Here is a 15,859-nt window from a genome sequence, read left to right on the forward strand (position 1 = left end):
CCGGGCCATCGAGCTGCTCATTTCGCATTTTTAACATGTACTTAAACCCCATCATTCAGAAGTTTCCCTAGAAAATTTATACGCCTATTGCAGCTGAGACGTTTTCATGCCACTAGAATTGTCCGCATTCCATTAAAAACCTCTATTTCCAGGGGTTTATAGCCCCGGCTGTAAAAATTCACTTCAGGCTGAAAAACTTGGCATGTTGGATCTCAGCCCAGAAATAAATTTCTGGGCAAAAATTGGTGAAAAGAATTAAAGATCTACCTATAGATAAATAAGAGAGCGAGCGAAGAAAAGAAAATCCATTTGGCTATTATGGAGTTCCTCTAAGAGTGGAAAGGAACCAGAAGCGAGTACATGCCGTTAATGGACTCCTTCACTCTGCTAAGCCTCCAGGGCTGCTGTGTTCTGTAGCACAACTCACACACGCTCCGGACCCAAAACGCTGCCACTGCAGATGCAGGCACTGTCAAAACAGTCCATGAGGAATTTGCACTAGCCAGACTTTGCAGATGCACAGGGTGCCAGCCTCGCTGCTGACCTGGGGGATGGCGAAGCTCCGTGCTGTGTGTAACCGTCGCCCGAGCCAATGATCAATGCAACGGGTCGACATAATAGACCTTCCTGGCTCTGAAGGATTAGTCACCACCTCCTGGGTCAGTTACTTGCAAGCTAACAGCTAGGCAGTGCATTGAGAATCTAGGTTTTCAGGACCCTCTAATCGCACACGTAACTAATCCAGCCAGTATTGTGCACATCTGAAATACTCTTCCTTAGCTAGCAATCTGTGTGATCCAGAGAGAGACAGCAGCTGTGGAAGGGTTTCTCCACTGGAGCAGGGGTGACATATCAGCACACACACAGCCTCGACACTGGGGGCGCCCAGGAGTGGCTGGTAAAGATAATGGGGGAGCGGAGCGTGAGCACCCCTTCCCACCAGACGAACCCACTGGTGTCGGAAGGGGGCAGAGGCAGTGCTCTGGGACAGCTTCCGGTGTGCCGTCGTCCCCTGGCAAATCTCCAGGAATGAACGCTGACCCAGTCCGCCTCAGCACCTGGGAGATTTTGCTCTGTACCCTGCAAGCGCCTCCTGACGAGGTCGAGGGAATAGGGCCCGTGCACAGGCACAGGTTGGGAGACCACGGCGGCTCAGCTCCAGTGGGGCTGGCCTTCCAGACACACAGTCTTGATGCCTCGCTTGGGGCACCCACATGATTGGAAGGCCATGACTCACGGTCCTCTGCAGTCCTGCAAACCCTGCCTGGAGCAAATGATTCATCGGGGACTGGGCAAGTGTTGCCCCTCCCTGGGGCTACCCCATGTGATCCAGCCCATTATCGGGGTGGCCTTCCCCACCTCCTGTTTCATTGGAGGTGTTGGCCCGACCGGACAGACCTGCACCACGCAATGAACAGCTGCGGGGCAAAGATCCAATGAGCAGTAGCATCATTAGCAGGGAGTCCGTAATGCTGGATTCAATAGCCACAGCGCCAAAGCACAGGCCATCCAGCCCCCCAGATCCATTGAGTCTGTGGCAGCTCCCCAGCAACCAGGACATTCAGATCTAGGAGTCAAAACTGAGGTCAGCACTTCCCTCTCAAGCACCGGCACTGCCCCTGGGTTCCCCAGGCACGTGCCAACACCCCACTAGCCTGGGCAGTTCGGACTCCAGCTGTAACCAGCCCAGCCATGGGCCAGCAGAGACTGCACTGACAGGGGTCCCTACAGAGCCTATCTGCTTCCTCAGCCCCCCTCCAAGCCCTCTTGCTAGCTGCTGTCACAGCACACTCCAACGAGACACGTCCTCAAACAGCCTGACCACGGCGTCACGGCGCAGTCTGCACCGTCCCTCTCCTCGGGGACCCGGGACAGAGTTTATTCCACTTAGACTCTCTGTCGGTCCGGTGACCGGGAAGCAAGGCCTCCACGTGGAATCTGACTCGTCTGGAGAGTTACCTCCCAGAGGCCCCAGACGGCCTTTCCCTGCCTCGCAGGAGTCCCTTCGCAGCAGCACAGGCTGAGTTCCACTGAGCAGGGGGACACACTAGAGAGAACCTGCTAAGGAAGGAAAGGCCTTGCCCTGTGCGTGCTGTGCTGAATGGGACCCCATCTCTGGTAGCGTACGTAGCGGTGGCAGGCCCAGAGATGGATGTGAGAGGGGCTCCTGGGTCAGGCCCATATTTTCAGAAGAAGCCACTAATCCTGGGTGCCCACCTTGAGCCCCTCCAAGGCCTAGATCCTCTCAGGGCTTTAGGCGTCTCGCTTCTGCAGCCTCAATCCCTGGGCCAAAAGGCCTCATTTTCAGAGGCGCTGAGCACTCTCCACTCCCAGCGAAGTCCCCGTGAACCAGGCCCACACACGGTTAGACAGACGAGGCAATGTGCCTTGCAAATCGGCCTCGTCTCCTGGCGAAGCACGGGACGGGGCTGGATTTATTTGAGAAGACAGCAAGGAGACACAAAGTGGATGCATCTTTCAGGTGATAAGGGAGCTACATTTTTCTTCATTTTCTGACAGTCAGAGGAGAAAATGAAAACCCACCTGTAATTAATCTGAGGTGGGGAAAAAAAGCAACCAGGGAAAAGTTATTTTGCATTATTTATAACCTGTGTTTGGCAGGATCTTCCTCCAAAAGAACTGCAATAGAGGGTTTAAAGCTCCTTCATTTGTTTGTCAGCTCAGCATGCTAAGGTATAACAACGAAGTTCCATTAAAGGAGCCTTTGGTAAACTTTAGACTGTCAAAACTGAAAGGCCAGTTAAGAAGGAGGTTCATCTGTTGGGCTGTATTTATCTGAATCCTCCAAGCAAAACACAAGGGAGAAAGATACGAGTCGGTGATTGCCAGGTTTACCAGATGGGGATAGGAAATAAACTCCCAGTTCTAAGGATGACGGTACAATGACCACGACAGAGTGCATGCAAAATACACGTGTAAAAACAGTCACATGCACCCACACACAATCTTGTATGCACTAGTGTACAAACGTGTCTCTCACTCAAGCAGATCTTTGCCGATGGGCATCTCTTCCAAGGCCAGCATAAGCCCCTATTTCAGACTGGTTTGCATTGGCCAGATGGTGACTCCCTTTCCCCTCCTCAGCAGCCCTGAATGAGGTCGCATCCATGGAGGGTTTGAAAGCTCCCTTTGGATCCTGGTAATGCCACTGTGAGCACCAGCCAGAGGGAGCCGCCCTAGAGTGCTGTTGGAGCTCCTGCATCTGGACATGAGCCCGATGGACCAAATCCAGCCCTAATGTAACTTCACCGAGCTCAAAAGTCACTTACATCAGGACTGATTTTGGGCCCATTTCTTCCACACCTGCTGGCCTGAGACTCAAACTCAGATCCCCTGCCAGAGCAGGCTGCATGCTGACAGGCCAGCCTGTGAGGTGAGGAAACCTAGATACCAGAAATAACTGGGGAAAGAACCATTCACCTGAATGAAAAACGGTAATCACATCCCTTAGGCAGCTTTGAAACTCTCAAGTCATGGGGATGGGCCCAGGAGGAAACCTCTACAATAGAGGAGACAGCTGAGCTGGGTAGGGCAGGCAGAGGATGGTGCCTGGTGTGACAGCTCGGAATCTGGGCCCGTGTTGCCAGGGCAGGACCTGTGACTCTCAGCCTAGCTCGCCAGGGGGAGGAGCGCAGAATAAATGCTAGGCAGGCGAGAGGGAAGGTGAGGATGGATAGACAGAGCTGTATGGGGACCTACAGAGAGGACAGACAGACAGAGGAATATGTATGCGGACAGACAGACAGACTCACATTCCCACCCCAGGCAGATCTAGATCATATTTACTTTTCGGTTTTAAGGCCCATCCTCTGCTACTCACGTACTTCTGTTTTTCGGCTTCATTTCTCTGCAGCAAGGTGTCTGTGACAAGTGCTTTGCTGCTGATGCTGGTGAGCCTGGCTCCCTCTGACACCGTGAGCCCAGCTGGAGACGTTCCCCCTCTTTGCTCTGCGGGGGAGGGGGAGAGAAAAATTCACATAAGCAGCACGACTGAAGGGAAAAAGCAACCGCTTCTTCCAGGGCCAAGAGATCAATCTCAGGGGGTAAAGAATCGATTTCCAGAACTTCAGCCACGGAGTTAATACGTTCGGCAGGTTCCGCTGGTCAATTGCGTTAGACGATCACAGCGGGGCATGAAATCCTGAGTGCAGCCCGAAGCCTGCCAAAGTGGCAGCTTCCTGGCTAGGTTACATCTGCTAATAGTCTCATTCGAACCACTTCAGCTCCTAGTGGCGGGAAAGTCTGTAAATGACCAGCAAAGCTGTCTACGCTACACTACACTGCGCCTCCAACCTGGAGCACAGTATGGCTGCATGAAACCAATCTTCTGCAAAAAAAGCTCTCAGAGCTCAAGACCCGTCATTATTTACACCCTGCGCGGCTGCGATTTTCATGCGATTTGCACAAGGGGGTCTGGGGGGGGGGGAGGGGAGTGTAGCTTTCTGGGCTGGAACACTGGAAGCCGCTAGTCTTCAGGCTACTCTGTACAGGTTCTGTGCACTAGAACTGGCTGGGAATTTTTTAGACAAAAAGGGCTTTTTGTCAGGAAATGCCAGTTGATCAATGTGACAAAGTGGGACTGTTCTTAAGGTTTCCTCTGAATACTGTGTGGGTGCCTCAGTTTCCCCTGTGCATTTCTTAAGTTTCTAGGGGGTCAGAGTGTTGCAGAGCAAAGGGCCAGTGCACATAAATGGCTGACACTCTGTCTCCTGGCAACTAATGGCCGGGGCCCTTCCCCCCTGCAAGGAGACAGCTAAAGGTGTTGGAGAACAAAGAGATCAGGTGACCTCCTGGCCCGGGAAAGGGACAAAGCCCAGAGGAGGAGGGGCTGGAGGGTGAGTCAGTTTGGAGCTGGCTGGGGACGGGGAGTGAAGTGCAGACATGGGTGTCTGGCTCACTGCCCCCCCAGGATGGACCCGGCCGAGGGGTCCGGTTCTCTGGACCTACAAGCTCTGTTTTAGAGCCTGTTCCTGTCATCGAATAAACCTCTGTGTTACTGGCTGGCTGAGAGTCACGTCTGACTGCGAAGTGGGGGTCAGGACCCTCTGGCTTCCCCAGGACCCCGCCAGGGCAGACTCGCTGTGGGAAGCGCATGGAGGGGCAGAGGATGCTGAATGCTCCAAGGTCAGACCCAGGAAGGTGGGAGCCGTGTGAGTTTCTTGCCCTGGAGACAGTCTGCTCACAGAGAGGAGACTTCACCAGTGTCCCGAGTGGCTTTGTAGGGAGCAGTTCCAGAGCATCGCCCGGGAACTCCATGACAGTCAAAACCAAAAGTTTTTGTGGAAACTTACCGGGTTCAATGAAACTTTAATGGGGGAGGTTTCTGAGAACCAGGATAGAATTTCTGGTCAAAACCAGAGAGATACGCACATCCCCAGCAGGCTGCTGGTTACTGCAGGCACCATGGGCGACCCGGCCCATAGAGTGAGTCCCTCCCTCTGGCCCAACGAATATTTCATTATTTATACGAAGTTGAGCAGCTCCAACTCTATTACCTGGTGAATTAGGAAGGGCAGGGGCTCAGAGCTGCATCGCCCACACCCCAGGTAAGCGCCAGACCCACTGGGCTGCGGGTGCTTGAGCTCTCTCTTGTTTTTTAACCATTTCTTTGGAATGCTCTAGATTTTGTTCCAATGCAAAAGGAAAACAGATGTTGAAACTGACATTTTTCACACAGTTCTTGTTTTCCAGACAGTCCTGCTGAGCACCCAGTGCACCTCGCAGGATCTGGCTGCATCATCTCGGGCCCTGCAATGACTGTCTTGGCCCAAAGTGGTTCGCACCCCAAACGCTGCTGTACTGAGAACCTGACAGGGAAACTGACCTCAGCCAGCTACGAAAGTGACCTCCTGCATTTCCAACAGGCAAAAAACCAGACAAGCTGCATGAAGAGCAAAATAAGCTACTTGGGCCAGTTCAGGCTCCTTTTCAGCTTTAACGATCTGAGGAGTCATTAGTGACACATGGTAAGAAACAAAGGTTTGTTGGAAGTACAAGGCCAGATCCTTAGCTGGCATAAATCAGTATCACCAGAGCCCAGCCTAGTGGGGAGAGCGCTGGACTGGGACTCGGTAAACCTGGATTCTGTTCCTGGCTCTGCCACTGGCCTGCTGGCTGACCTTGGGCAAGCCACCGTCCCTCTCTGTACCTCAGTTTCCCCGCCTGTAAAATGGGGCTAGAGACCCTGCCCTCCTTTGTAAAGCCTTTTGAGATCTACTGCGGAAAAGCTCTGTATAAATTACACTAGCTGAAGAGCTGGTCCGTGAGTTTTATTCTGACAGTGCCCCTTTAAAACTAAGCCCCAATGTTAACTGTGCTGTTGCTAATGAATATTCATTAGAATTCATTTGTTTCTTCTTCCTTTTCTCCACCCTGGGTGACATTTCACTGGGGTTTGCAGAGGGGCGCTCAGAGAAGTGCCACACTGGTGGAGAGAAATGAGCACATGGTATTATTGCACAGAACCTGGAACGGCAGGGGGCTGCCCTAGATAAGGACTCTGTCCTGTCCCTCGGCTGCCAGAGGCCGGGAGAAAATGCAGATCAAGACCGTTAAAGCCCATTGGATTGACAAGCCTGCGTGAGGGCAGCAGGGTGTGGCGTTTGCTGCGGATTCTGCTCCCTGGCTGCCCAGTCCCTTTCCCGGTAATCAGCTGGTACAAATCAGCGCAGCTCCATCGACTTTGAGGATCAGGCCCCTTGACTTTAATGGGAGTAGATAACTCCCTGGGGGCACACAGGATCGGGCCCCTCCCTGAAGAGCATCAGACAGAACAGATTCCACACACCACAGGGGGCATCAGGTGGGGGTGAGAGGGATGGTTAGGGACAGGCACTCTCCAGCACAGCCCTCACCTGTCAAACCAGCCCCCAGGCGGCCCCTCGCTGGGCAGAGAGGAGCACTGATTACTCTACAGTGGACCCCAGCAGGGACCCCGGCCGAGGGAGAGCGCGAGGCTGCAGGGAGCTGGCCCACCCGTCTGCGGAGGGATCTGCCCGGCCTTCCATTCTCACCTTTGACTCCGAGTCGGGGATTGGAAGAAAAGCTCCATGGAAGAGACTGAGCTGGTTTGGAGCAAAAGCCCCATGAAGCTGCTCCCACCCTGGAAATGCTGGACCGGCCTAGCTCCGACCCACGGCTGTGGAGGCGACGGCAGCCCTGAAGCAGAGTGCAGGGAAGTGTCCATCCCTCCCCCCGTCACCGGGGTGTCCCGTGCCCCAAGCGGAGCACAGACAGGGCGGATGATTTGCCCCATACAAGCGTGAAGGGTTATTACCACCACCCAGCTGGAAACTCCACTGGAGGCCTGCAAGGGCCTCTGCCTGCCCCAGCACCAGGGGACGGGACAGGAACGTGCCCCTGGCTCCCCCTTGTCCTGGTGCCAGAAACGAACCAGGGCAAGGGAGGAGCAGCTGGTACCTTTGGTGCCAAGGAGCTCCGGATGCTTCTTCCGCTGCCTGTTGAGCTCCTTCAGGGGTGGGTTCTCGGGGTCGAGGCCCTGGACCTGCTGAAGCCTCTCTTCTGAGCTCTGCGCCACCTCCAGGACAGGAACGGGGTCTAAAGGGGAGCAAGGCGATGAGGTGAGGGGCAGCAGCTGGCAGTGAGCTGCCCCCGCGCCCTCTGGGAACAATGCAGACGCTGGCAGCCTGGGTCAGAGCCTGCATGCCCGGGCAGGGACAGCGACCAATGCTACGGTGAGCGTAACTGATCCTTTGCACTGGATCGAGGCCGTCTGTGTCCCGGGGAACACGGGCCTCCCTTAGCGGGCGGCTGATCCAGACTGTAATGGCCATGGCAGCTAGGCGGGAGCCCCAGGCTGCATTCCCTGCACACCCACATTTCCCGCATGGCAGGGAAGGCAGGATGGGTTTCCTCTTACAAATCCCCATATGGATTCTGCACAGTGCGCATGCTGCAGCCACCTTCCTCAATTAAAGGGGCCGGACTCTGCTCTTGGTTACACCAGCGTCAATCCGGAGCGACTGCAGCCAAGTCAATGGATTAGCTCCGGATTTAGGCCCCCATTTCTGACTGCCCCAGTCACCCACATGTCCGTACTGTGCAGCGATCCTGGAAAAGCAGCGTGCATGCAAACCGCCAGCTAGGCCGCGCGGCCTCAGTGACACGGGCGTTCGGGGCGCATGGGAGCTTTTTAAAACCCAGGCCTTAGAGCGGGGCAGGGAGATCAGAATCCAAACGTGGCGTCTTTGAGATTGTCCTTAACACAAGCCAACAAGCCCTGTTGAAGTCTGAGCACACTCTTAAGAGCTGCGAGGATAAAGGCTTTCATCCCAGGCCTTCAGCACTCCTTCTATTCACGTGGAACCTCCATTCCCACCCTGAAACCTGCTCGAATGCCAGCCAGCAACACACACTCCTGATAATGCCTGTTTATTTAGGCACAGGCAGGCACAGACAATAGCAGTTTGTGCAGAGGTAAGCAGGTGCATTCAGAACAGTACGTCTTCCCTCTGTCAGCATTACACCATCATTAGCTAGTGTCTGCTCAGCAGGGTGTGCCATTATGTCTCCCAGGGCTGATGTAATTATACATTGACATAATTAACCCAGCAAGCCCATTAAGCAGGCCAGCTAAAAATTCATCTATAATTATTTGTTGTGTGCATGCTAATGAGTCCATCTGCACTGCCATTGTACAACATGAACAAATTAATTTACAAGTCTGGATTTTTAATAAGTTCAAGAAAATGCCTCCTATTGAGCCAGGTTAATTTTTTTTTTTTTTTAAGAGGAAAAGAGGGAAAAAAATAGAATCAAATTCTCCAGGGTCAAAAAGTTAGATAAACAGGGAGGTGGAAGAGAGCTAGGCTCTCTGCCTTCTACCCACACCTATGGCACAAATCCAACTGCAAAACAACAACTGGCAATAAAATCCAGCTCTGTTGCTAAGAACAACTCCCTCAGCCTGCGATGGTATCAAATGCAGAATAATTACGGGCGGTAGTAACGAACGGTGCCAGCTCGCCACAGCCGTGAGGACGGCACGACTGACCTTTCATTTTCCTTGCCGTATATAATTGTACAGGGGCCGCTTGGAGACATTTGACAGTGGGACGTCAACAAGGCGCAATGTCAGTTTGAAATCATAGGCAGGGCAATTAACTAGGATACAGGGCCCATGCTGATTGCCTTCTTCCTGCGAGGAGCCCACTGGGCCAGGACCTCATCTCATTTACACAGAGATAGACCTGGAGTAAGTCCTCTGGGTGAACATGCTTCCTCTGGATCTCCACCAGCGTCATGGCCAATCCTGGTCTTACTGATTCCAGTGGCCCTGCTTGTTTGAAGGGGGAAATTCGCCCCGTGTAGAAGGTTGAGCAATCAAGGACAATGCCCCGCTCAAGTCCAAAGGGCCCAGACTCTCCAAAGGTATTTAGCTGCTTAACTCCCACTGATTTCATTGGGAGTTGGTCGCCTAAATACTTTTGATGATCTGGGTCTATGGGCCTTGTGCTTGTCTTTTGTCTGGGGGAGAATTTCACCCACGGGAAGCAGGATTTGACCCCTTTATGTTTGCCAGGATTCTCGTAGCCATGTCTATTTATATACTTAGGCCCCCGTCTTCCGGACACTTATACACCGACTTAACTTTGCACCCATGGTTAGTCAACCTGACTGCAGTCAATGGGACTATTCATGTGTAGAAAGTTGGGCACATGTGAAATTAAATGCCAGCTATCTGAATCCCTTTTACCTGAAAAGCCTAGTTATCCGAGGCCACGTGTATCCCTGGTTATTTGAAGCTTTCGGAGGTCCCCCAGGCCTTTTGGATAAATGGGCCTGTACTGCATTTCTGGGGCACCCATCGCTGGAGAAACACCCCAGTGGGTGAATTGTTGGAACGATTGCCATCTCGTCTGCACCCAGGGCAGATGCTGTAATGGAGGTAAGCAGCCGAGTTGAGGCCTGATCTGGCGCCCATTGAATTCAATGGGCGTTTTGTCAATGACTAACAGGAACAAGACCTCAATGGACATGCTCTTCAGATTGGTCTTGGGAGATGCTCTTTGACTACCCAGGACCATTTCCTTGGGCTACTCACCCAGCTAATCCTTTACCTTCTCAGCCTGCCTCTTGGGAATCTAGGGAACAGACTGAGATAGCAGAGCAGGGCATAAGGGCGGGAAAGGAAGCCGCCTACAGTCACACAAAAGCCTGAAGCGCTGGTAGTGGCGCACAGAGCAGTGGTTAGGAACCACCGATTCGGAACAAGCAGCAACCCCCGTGCTCTCCAGCTGCAGCAGGACCTGGCTTGCACCATGGTATGCCGTGACTCAGGCACGTAGTGGGTTTGCCTATGAAAACTTGACACCAGCTAGGCTGCTGGTGTGCTGAGCCCAATCCTGTCTCATTCCCTCGTTCTCTCCCGTCAGGCTGTCTGCAGCCCTCTGTGGTCTTGTCTTGTAGGTAGAGCGGAAGCAATTTGGGGCAGGGACCAGCTTTTTGTTCTGTTTGTACAGCGCCTAGCACGCTGGGGTCCTGGCCCATGACTAGGGCCTCTAGGCGCGACGCTCAGACAAACAACAGGAACAAAATCCCAGCGATAGCCTGGGCCCCAACTGCCCTACCAGATGCACTGCCAAGGAAATGAACAAGCTGAAATGGCTGGAAATAATAATTCTCTAAATCATCAACAATGACGCTAACCATTCTGGAGCAGCTGGAAACCCTCACTGACATTACAGTCTGAACTCTCTTCTCAGAGACCATCTTGGAATCCTAGTAACAGATGGCAGATTTCAGGGGTTTACTGGAGCAAAATTAATCCAATTTCACGCCAACCTTACCCAAAGCCCAGTGAAGTCAGTGAGAAGACTTGGGTGTGGCCCTTGAACAAGAACCTCAACCGCACTAGCCAGTTAAGCATATTTTCCAAGGCTTTACTTGGGTATGGAAGGCCAGTTCCTCAGTTGGTGTAAATCAGCATAGCCTGGCTGACTTCAGTGGAGATAAACTGATTTATACCAGAGATAAAGTGATTTATACCAGTGAATGGTGCTAAATGTTGCTTTCTAGCGAGTATAAATGGTTACAAAAGTCTCCTCGTAAGACCAGTTTGAACTCTCCAGTTTCCGATGAAGAAATCCTCTGGAAGAACAGAGAATTGGCTCCATACGTTTTCCAGGACAGAAGATCAAAATGAAGCAAATATTAGTCAAAGACCAAAATGCTCCTTTGACACCTTTCAATTTCTGCCTTGACATTATGTATAAAATACCTGATCCAATTCCTACTAAAGTTAATGGGAATCTTTCCCTAGGCTTCGGATATAGCCCATTGGGTCAAATTTTCAATGCACTTTTATCCAAGTCTACAGTTTTGAAGGTGCAAAACTGCGCCAGTGAACACCCGCTATTTAATTCATGTCAACATCAAGGTCTCTGATGATCCCCACCAATCAAAGACTTACACTGCTAAGTGAGCAGAATTAGCGAGTCTGCCAAAATGGAGGCCATTGACTGAAACTCTGGCCTTTTTCGTTTTAGCAAGACGGGCCAAACACATTCCTGATAGAACGCCACTAACAGGGGGCGGCTCGCCAGCCCAGCGCAGCGCAGGGCGGGGGGCGCCGCGGCGCCGGGGGCTCGGTGGAGTGGAGCTCCGGCGCTGCCTGCGGGCGGTCGCAGGAGCCCGGGAGCGCGGACGCGCGCGGGGCATGACTGCGCGCGGTCCTGTCTTCTCCCGTTGAGCCTGAGCCCTCCACGACCGCGGGCGGTCAGGTGGTCGTCCCCCCCCGTGGGACCTGCTGGGCTGCGCGCGGCAGAGGGCAACCGAGACCGGGAAGGAAGGACCCGCCGCGCGGGGGGGAGGCGGCGCGCGCGCGCCGCGCGCTGCTTGGGGCAGCCCGATTTCTAGAGCCGCCCCTGGCCACTAACTTCATTGAGTTACCGCAACGATGAATCTTGCCCAAGGAATCTACCGCCTGGTTTTCAGAAGAGGTCACCATTCCAAATGAAGGCAGCGGGACTGCAAGCATTCGGCACCTTTGAACAACAGGCCCTGAGCAAATTACTATATCCCTGCACTGGCATCACACCCTGATGGACACACTGGTTCTTTTCCATCTCTTGCTGCAGTTAGTCTATGAAAACCATTCTCCATTAATTTCTTCATGCAACCACCATTTCTGCTGCAATCCAGAGAACAACAATCCACTGTTGTTAATTTTGAAACACAGCCGGGTGGTTTTCTTTATAGAAATAAAAGACCAGACAACAAGAAGATTCTGTCAAAATATGCATACTTAAAATGCCTGTAACTGAAGAATCGCTGTATCAAAGGAAATCCCATTTACTTTGTCTTGAAGAATTATTTGAGGCATCAGCTAAATGTCAGGCAGAGTGACTAAGGTACACAAGTTGCGGGGGGGGGCCCTTCTGTTTGCTTTCAAATATGTTGAGGTAGTTTTTCACTACAGTAAAAACAGCTGTATAAAGAACCACTCCAAATCCCCCTCTCTCAGCAAGAACCGAGAAGAGGAAAGGCTCATTCTGATAATTACAACAGGGAAAAAAGAAAACCTGCTCAAGTGAGGAGCAAAGCTCGTGCGCTCACCTTTCACCTCTGCAGCCGCGAGTCACTGCCCAGCACTGATGGAAGACCAGTCTCTAAACCCGTTAAGGCTCTTTTGTGATACCCTAGGGCAGCTGGGCAAAGCAATGCACAGAAGCGACTGCCCAAAGATGATGGTGAGTTGGTGCCAGAGCAAAGAACACGACCCAGGAGCTCTGGACTACCCGCTAATCCCTAAAGGTGGTTCCACCGGGATTCAAGAGGTGGTGGCTGGGGTGGGTAGAAGCTCACCAGCTGCTGCTCATTCTCTGCTTGGTCTGTGGATAAAGAGATGACGTCCATTTCCCTGGCTGTCCAATTGTCCGATTCCCCGCTCACTTGCAGCAGTTTTACCGCAACAGAACACTACGATTCCAGTGGAGTTACTCCTGATTTACCCAGGCGTGAGAGGAGAGTCAGACCCAGGGGCGGCTCCAGGGCCCAGCACGCCAAGCGCATGCTTGGGGCGGCATGCCGCAGGGGGCGCTCTGCCGGTCGCCGGGAGGGCGGCAGGCAGTGTGCCTTCGGTGGCATGCCTGCGGAGGGTCCACCGGAGCCGCGGGAACCAGCGTGCTTGGGGCGGCAAAATGTCTAGAGCCGCCCCTGGTCAGACCCAATGTACCTAACAGTGGCCAAGAATCCTCCACACTGAGGTTCGGTCTGGTCACTGGAATCCCTGGCAAAAATGATTGAGTTAGAGGAACCAGTGAAAGCCAGAGCTTACAATGGAAATCCCAGTATCCCCGAGCTAGGGAAGGAAGGATGGTCTTGGGCTTCTGGCTCAGGAGATCCGGGATATCTAATCCATTGGACAAGTCATTTGGGCCCAAATTTTCAAAGCGGCTTCTCACTGGAACAATTTACCAAGGGTCCTGGGGGATCCTCCAACACTGGCAATTTTGAAATCAAAACTGGCAGCTTTTCTACAAGAGCTGCTCTAGGAATTACTGTGGGGCAGGTCTCTGGCCTGTGTTATCCAAGAGCTCAGACAAGCTGATCACATTGGGCCCTTCTGGCCTTGCAATCTATGAATCAATGAATTTTGGATGCCAAGATTCATCCAAAATCTCGGGGGGAGGGATAGCTCAGTGGTTTGAGCATTGGCCTGCTAAACCCAGGGTTGTGAGTTCAATCCTTGAGGAGGCCACATAGGGATCTGGGGCAAAAATTGGTCCTGCTAGCAAAGGCAGGGGGCTGGACTCAATGACCTTTCGAGGTCCCTTCCAGTTCTAGGAGATTGGTATATCTCCAATAATTATTAAGATTTAGAAACCTTGGCCCCACTTTTCAGAGCTTCTGAATACTCACAACTCCAGCTGAAGTCAGTGGGAGCTGCAGATGCTCAATGCCATTGAAAAGCCAGGCCCAAGCATCTCACATTGGATGCGCCAAAACTGAAGCACCCAAAAGTCCTGAAAATAAATGACAGGTTTCAGAGTAGCAGCCGTGTTAGTCTGTATCCGCAAAAAAAACAGGAGTACTTGTGGCACCTTAAAGACTAACAAATTTATTTTAGCATGAGCTTTCGTGAGCTAAAGCTCCGAAGAAGTGAGCTTTAGCTCACGAAAGCTCATGCTAAAATAAATTTGTTAGTCTTTAAGGTGCCACAAGTACTCCTGTTTTTTTTTAAAATAAATGCTTTGTCATCTCTGTGCCTCAGTTTCCCTATGTTACATGAGAATAATAATACTAGCCCATAATATGATTACACCATGGTGCTGGGAGGCTAAATTCCTTGATCAGTAGCTTGGATTTGCTGACTTTCCCGGCATGCTGCAAGACATACCAGTTTGATAGGGCTATGGGAATGCCCCTAATGATGATAGGATGGAAAGGAGTTTCTGCAGGTGGCTGCCTGGCTGAGTCCCTCTCCTGATGAGGACTGTAATGCTGCTCGGATTTTACTGTATTATTAACAATGTCTTGGATGTCCAGAGCCTTGGATAGGTGTCTTAAATTTTTTAAAATCAAAATAAATAAATACAAATAACGTTTACAAAGCACTTTGAGATCCTTGAATTGAAGGGAACTACAGAAGGGCATCAGATTAACGTATATGAGCACTGAATAAACCTGATTCGTTGGTATAATTGATGGATTATCCCTGGACATAGAAGCTACAGTAAAGAAACAAGATAGTGGAGAGTTGACTAACCCTTGCATCCTACTGGCACACATTAGCAGAAAGTGACACTCAATGAAGTTAGAGGGCCATAAATTTAGAACCAGTAAAAGGAAACCATCCCTTCCCACAGCATCGCGTCCACCTGTGGAAATCCCAGCTGCAGAGGGTCATCAGCTGAAGACATATAGCGTGGCTGATTTTAAAAAGGATAATTTTACAGCCATTAATAACATTTGTAGCTATGCAAGCTAAGATAACAATACAGGTAATTAAACCTCATGCTCCAGGGCCTAAGATGATAGACTGCTGGGTTGTGAAGGATTCCCCATCTCATTCCCACTGCACACACTGGGTAGATGTATCACCAAGAGGGTCTTTTCTTGCTAGCCCCGGAAGCACCAGAGAACAGCCAATGCAGAATAAAAAGCTAAACAGCCCAATCTGTTATGGCAAATTCCTCTGTCTCTTTGTAACAAGGAATAATGTAATAGCAAAAATGTATGCCACTACCCTGTGTAATAAAGCTGCGATGGAGTTTTGCCTGTATCAGCATTTCCATCTAGCTTCTTTCAGCAACCAGGCCTTTGCTGAAATAAAAATGACACATTTTCTAAACATTTCCTCTTCAGATGTGAGCTGTTTGCATTTTGATTATATATTTTTGGACCTGGGCGCGCTAAAGAAAACATTTGAGCTTAAAGCCGCACACCACCATTCCCTCCTGGCTAGTCCACGTGAGAGGGGAGATTTTATGTCATCTGTGGGCTAAACAGCCAGTCCACATAGGCAACAGAGGCAATAAAATCAACTTGCCTAAGATCTAAGTTTAAAAAATAGGGGTTGAAATTTAATATAGCCCTTAATTTGGCCAACATCTTAAAGGTCCAGCCAACCACATGTGATCACCAACCATACCTCTCAGACGTCCTTCATTTCAAGGGACGTAACTCACTGTAGCCCCAGAGAGCTGTTTGGTCCACACATGCGGCACCCCTCACCTCGACTCTGATCTACTGCCCAGCGATGTTAATGGCAAAGTTCCCATTGACTCTGATGATGCAGGATCAGAGCCTTTTATTGTTAGAAACAATTTACATCAGAAATGAAGAATTATGAGGCTGGGCTCACAGGAAGAACCAC

General features: G+C 51.4%; 1 protein-coding gene across 11 annotated transcripts in view; it reads right to left on the minus strand.

Annotated features, from left to right (window-relative positions):
* CUX2 (cut like homeobox 2) overlaps positions 1 to 15,859 on the minus strand; it is a 219,000-nt gene that overhangs the window by 35,845 nt on the left and 167,296 nt on the right. For 9 of the 11 annotated variants that reach the window (XM_039505543.1, XM_039505547.1, XM_039505544.1 and 6 more), the window contains 2 exons: positions 7,441 to 7,578; positions 3,846 to 3,969 (listed from right to left, as the gene is read on the minus strand). In XM_039505543.1, coding sequence (XP_039361477.1) covers positions 3,846 to 3,969; positions 7,441 to 7,578 — 262 coding nt within the window. The remainder of the gene's footprint in view (positions 1 to 3,845; positions 3,970 to 7,440; positions 7,579 to 15,859) is intronic. The other 2 variants (XM_039505552.1, XM_039505546.1) reach the window with 1 other exon arrangement.

This window comes from Mauremys reevesii, linkage group 18 (assembly GCF_016161935.1).
Source record: "Mauremys reevesii isolate NIE-2019 linkage group 18, ASM1616193v1, whole genome shotgun sequence".
NCBI classification, from domain to species: Eukaryota; Metazoa; Chordata; order Testudines; family Geoemydidae; genus Mauremys; species Mauremys reevesii.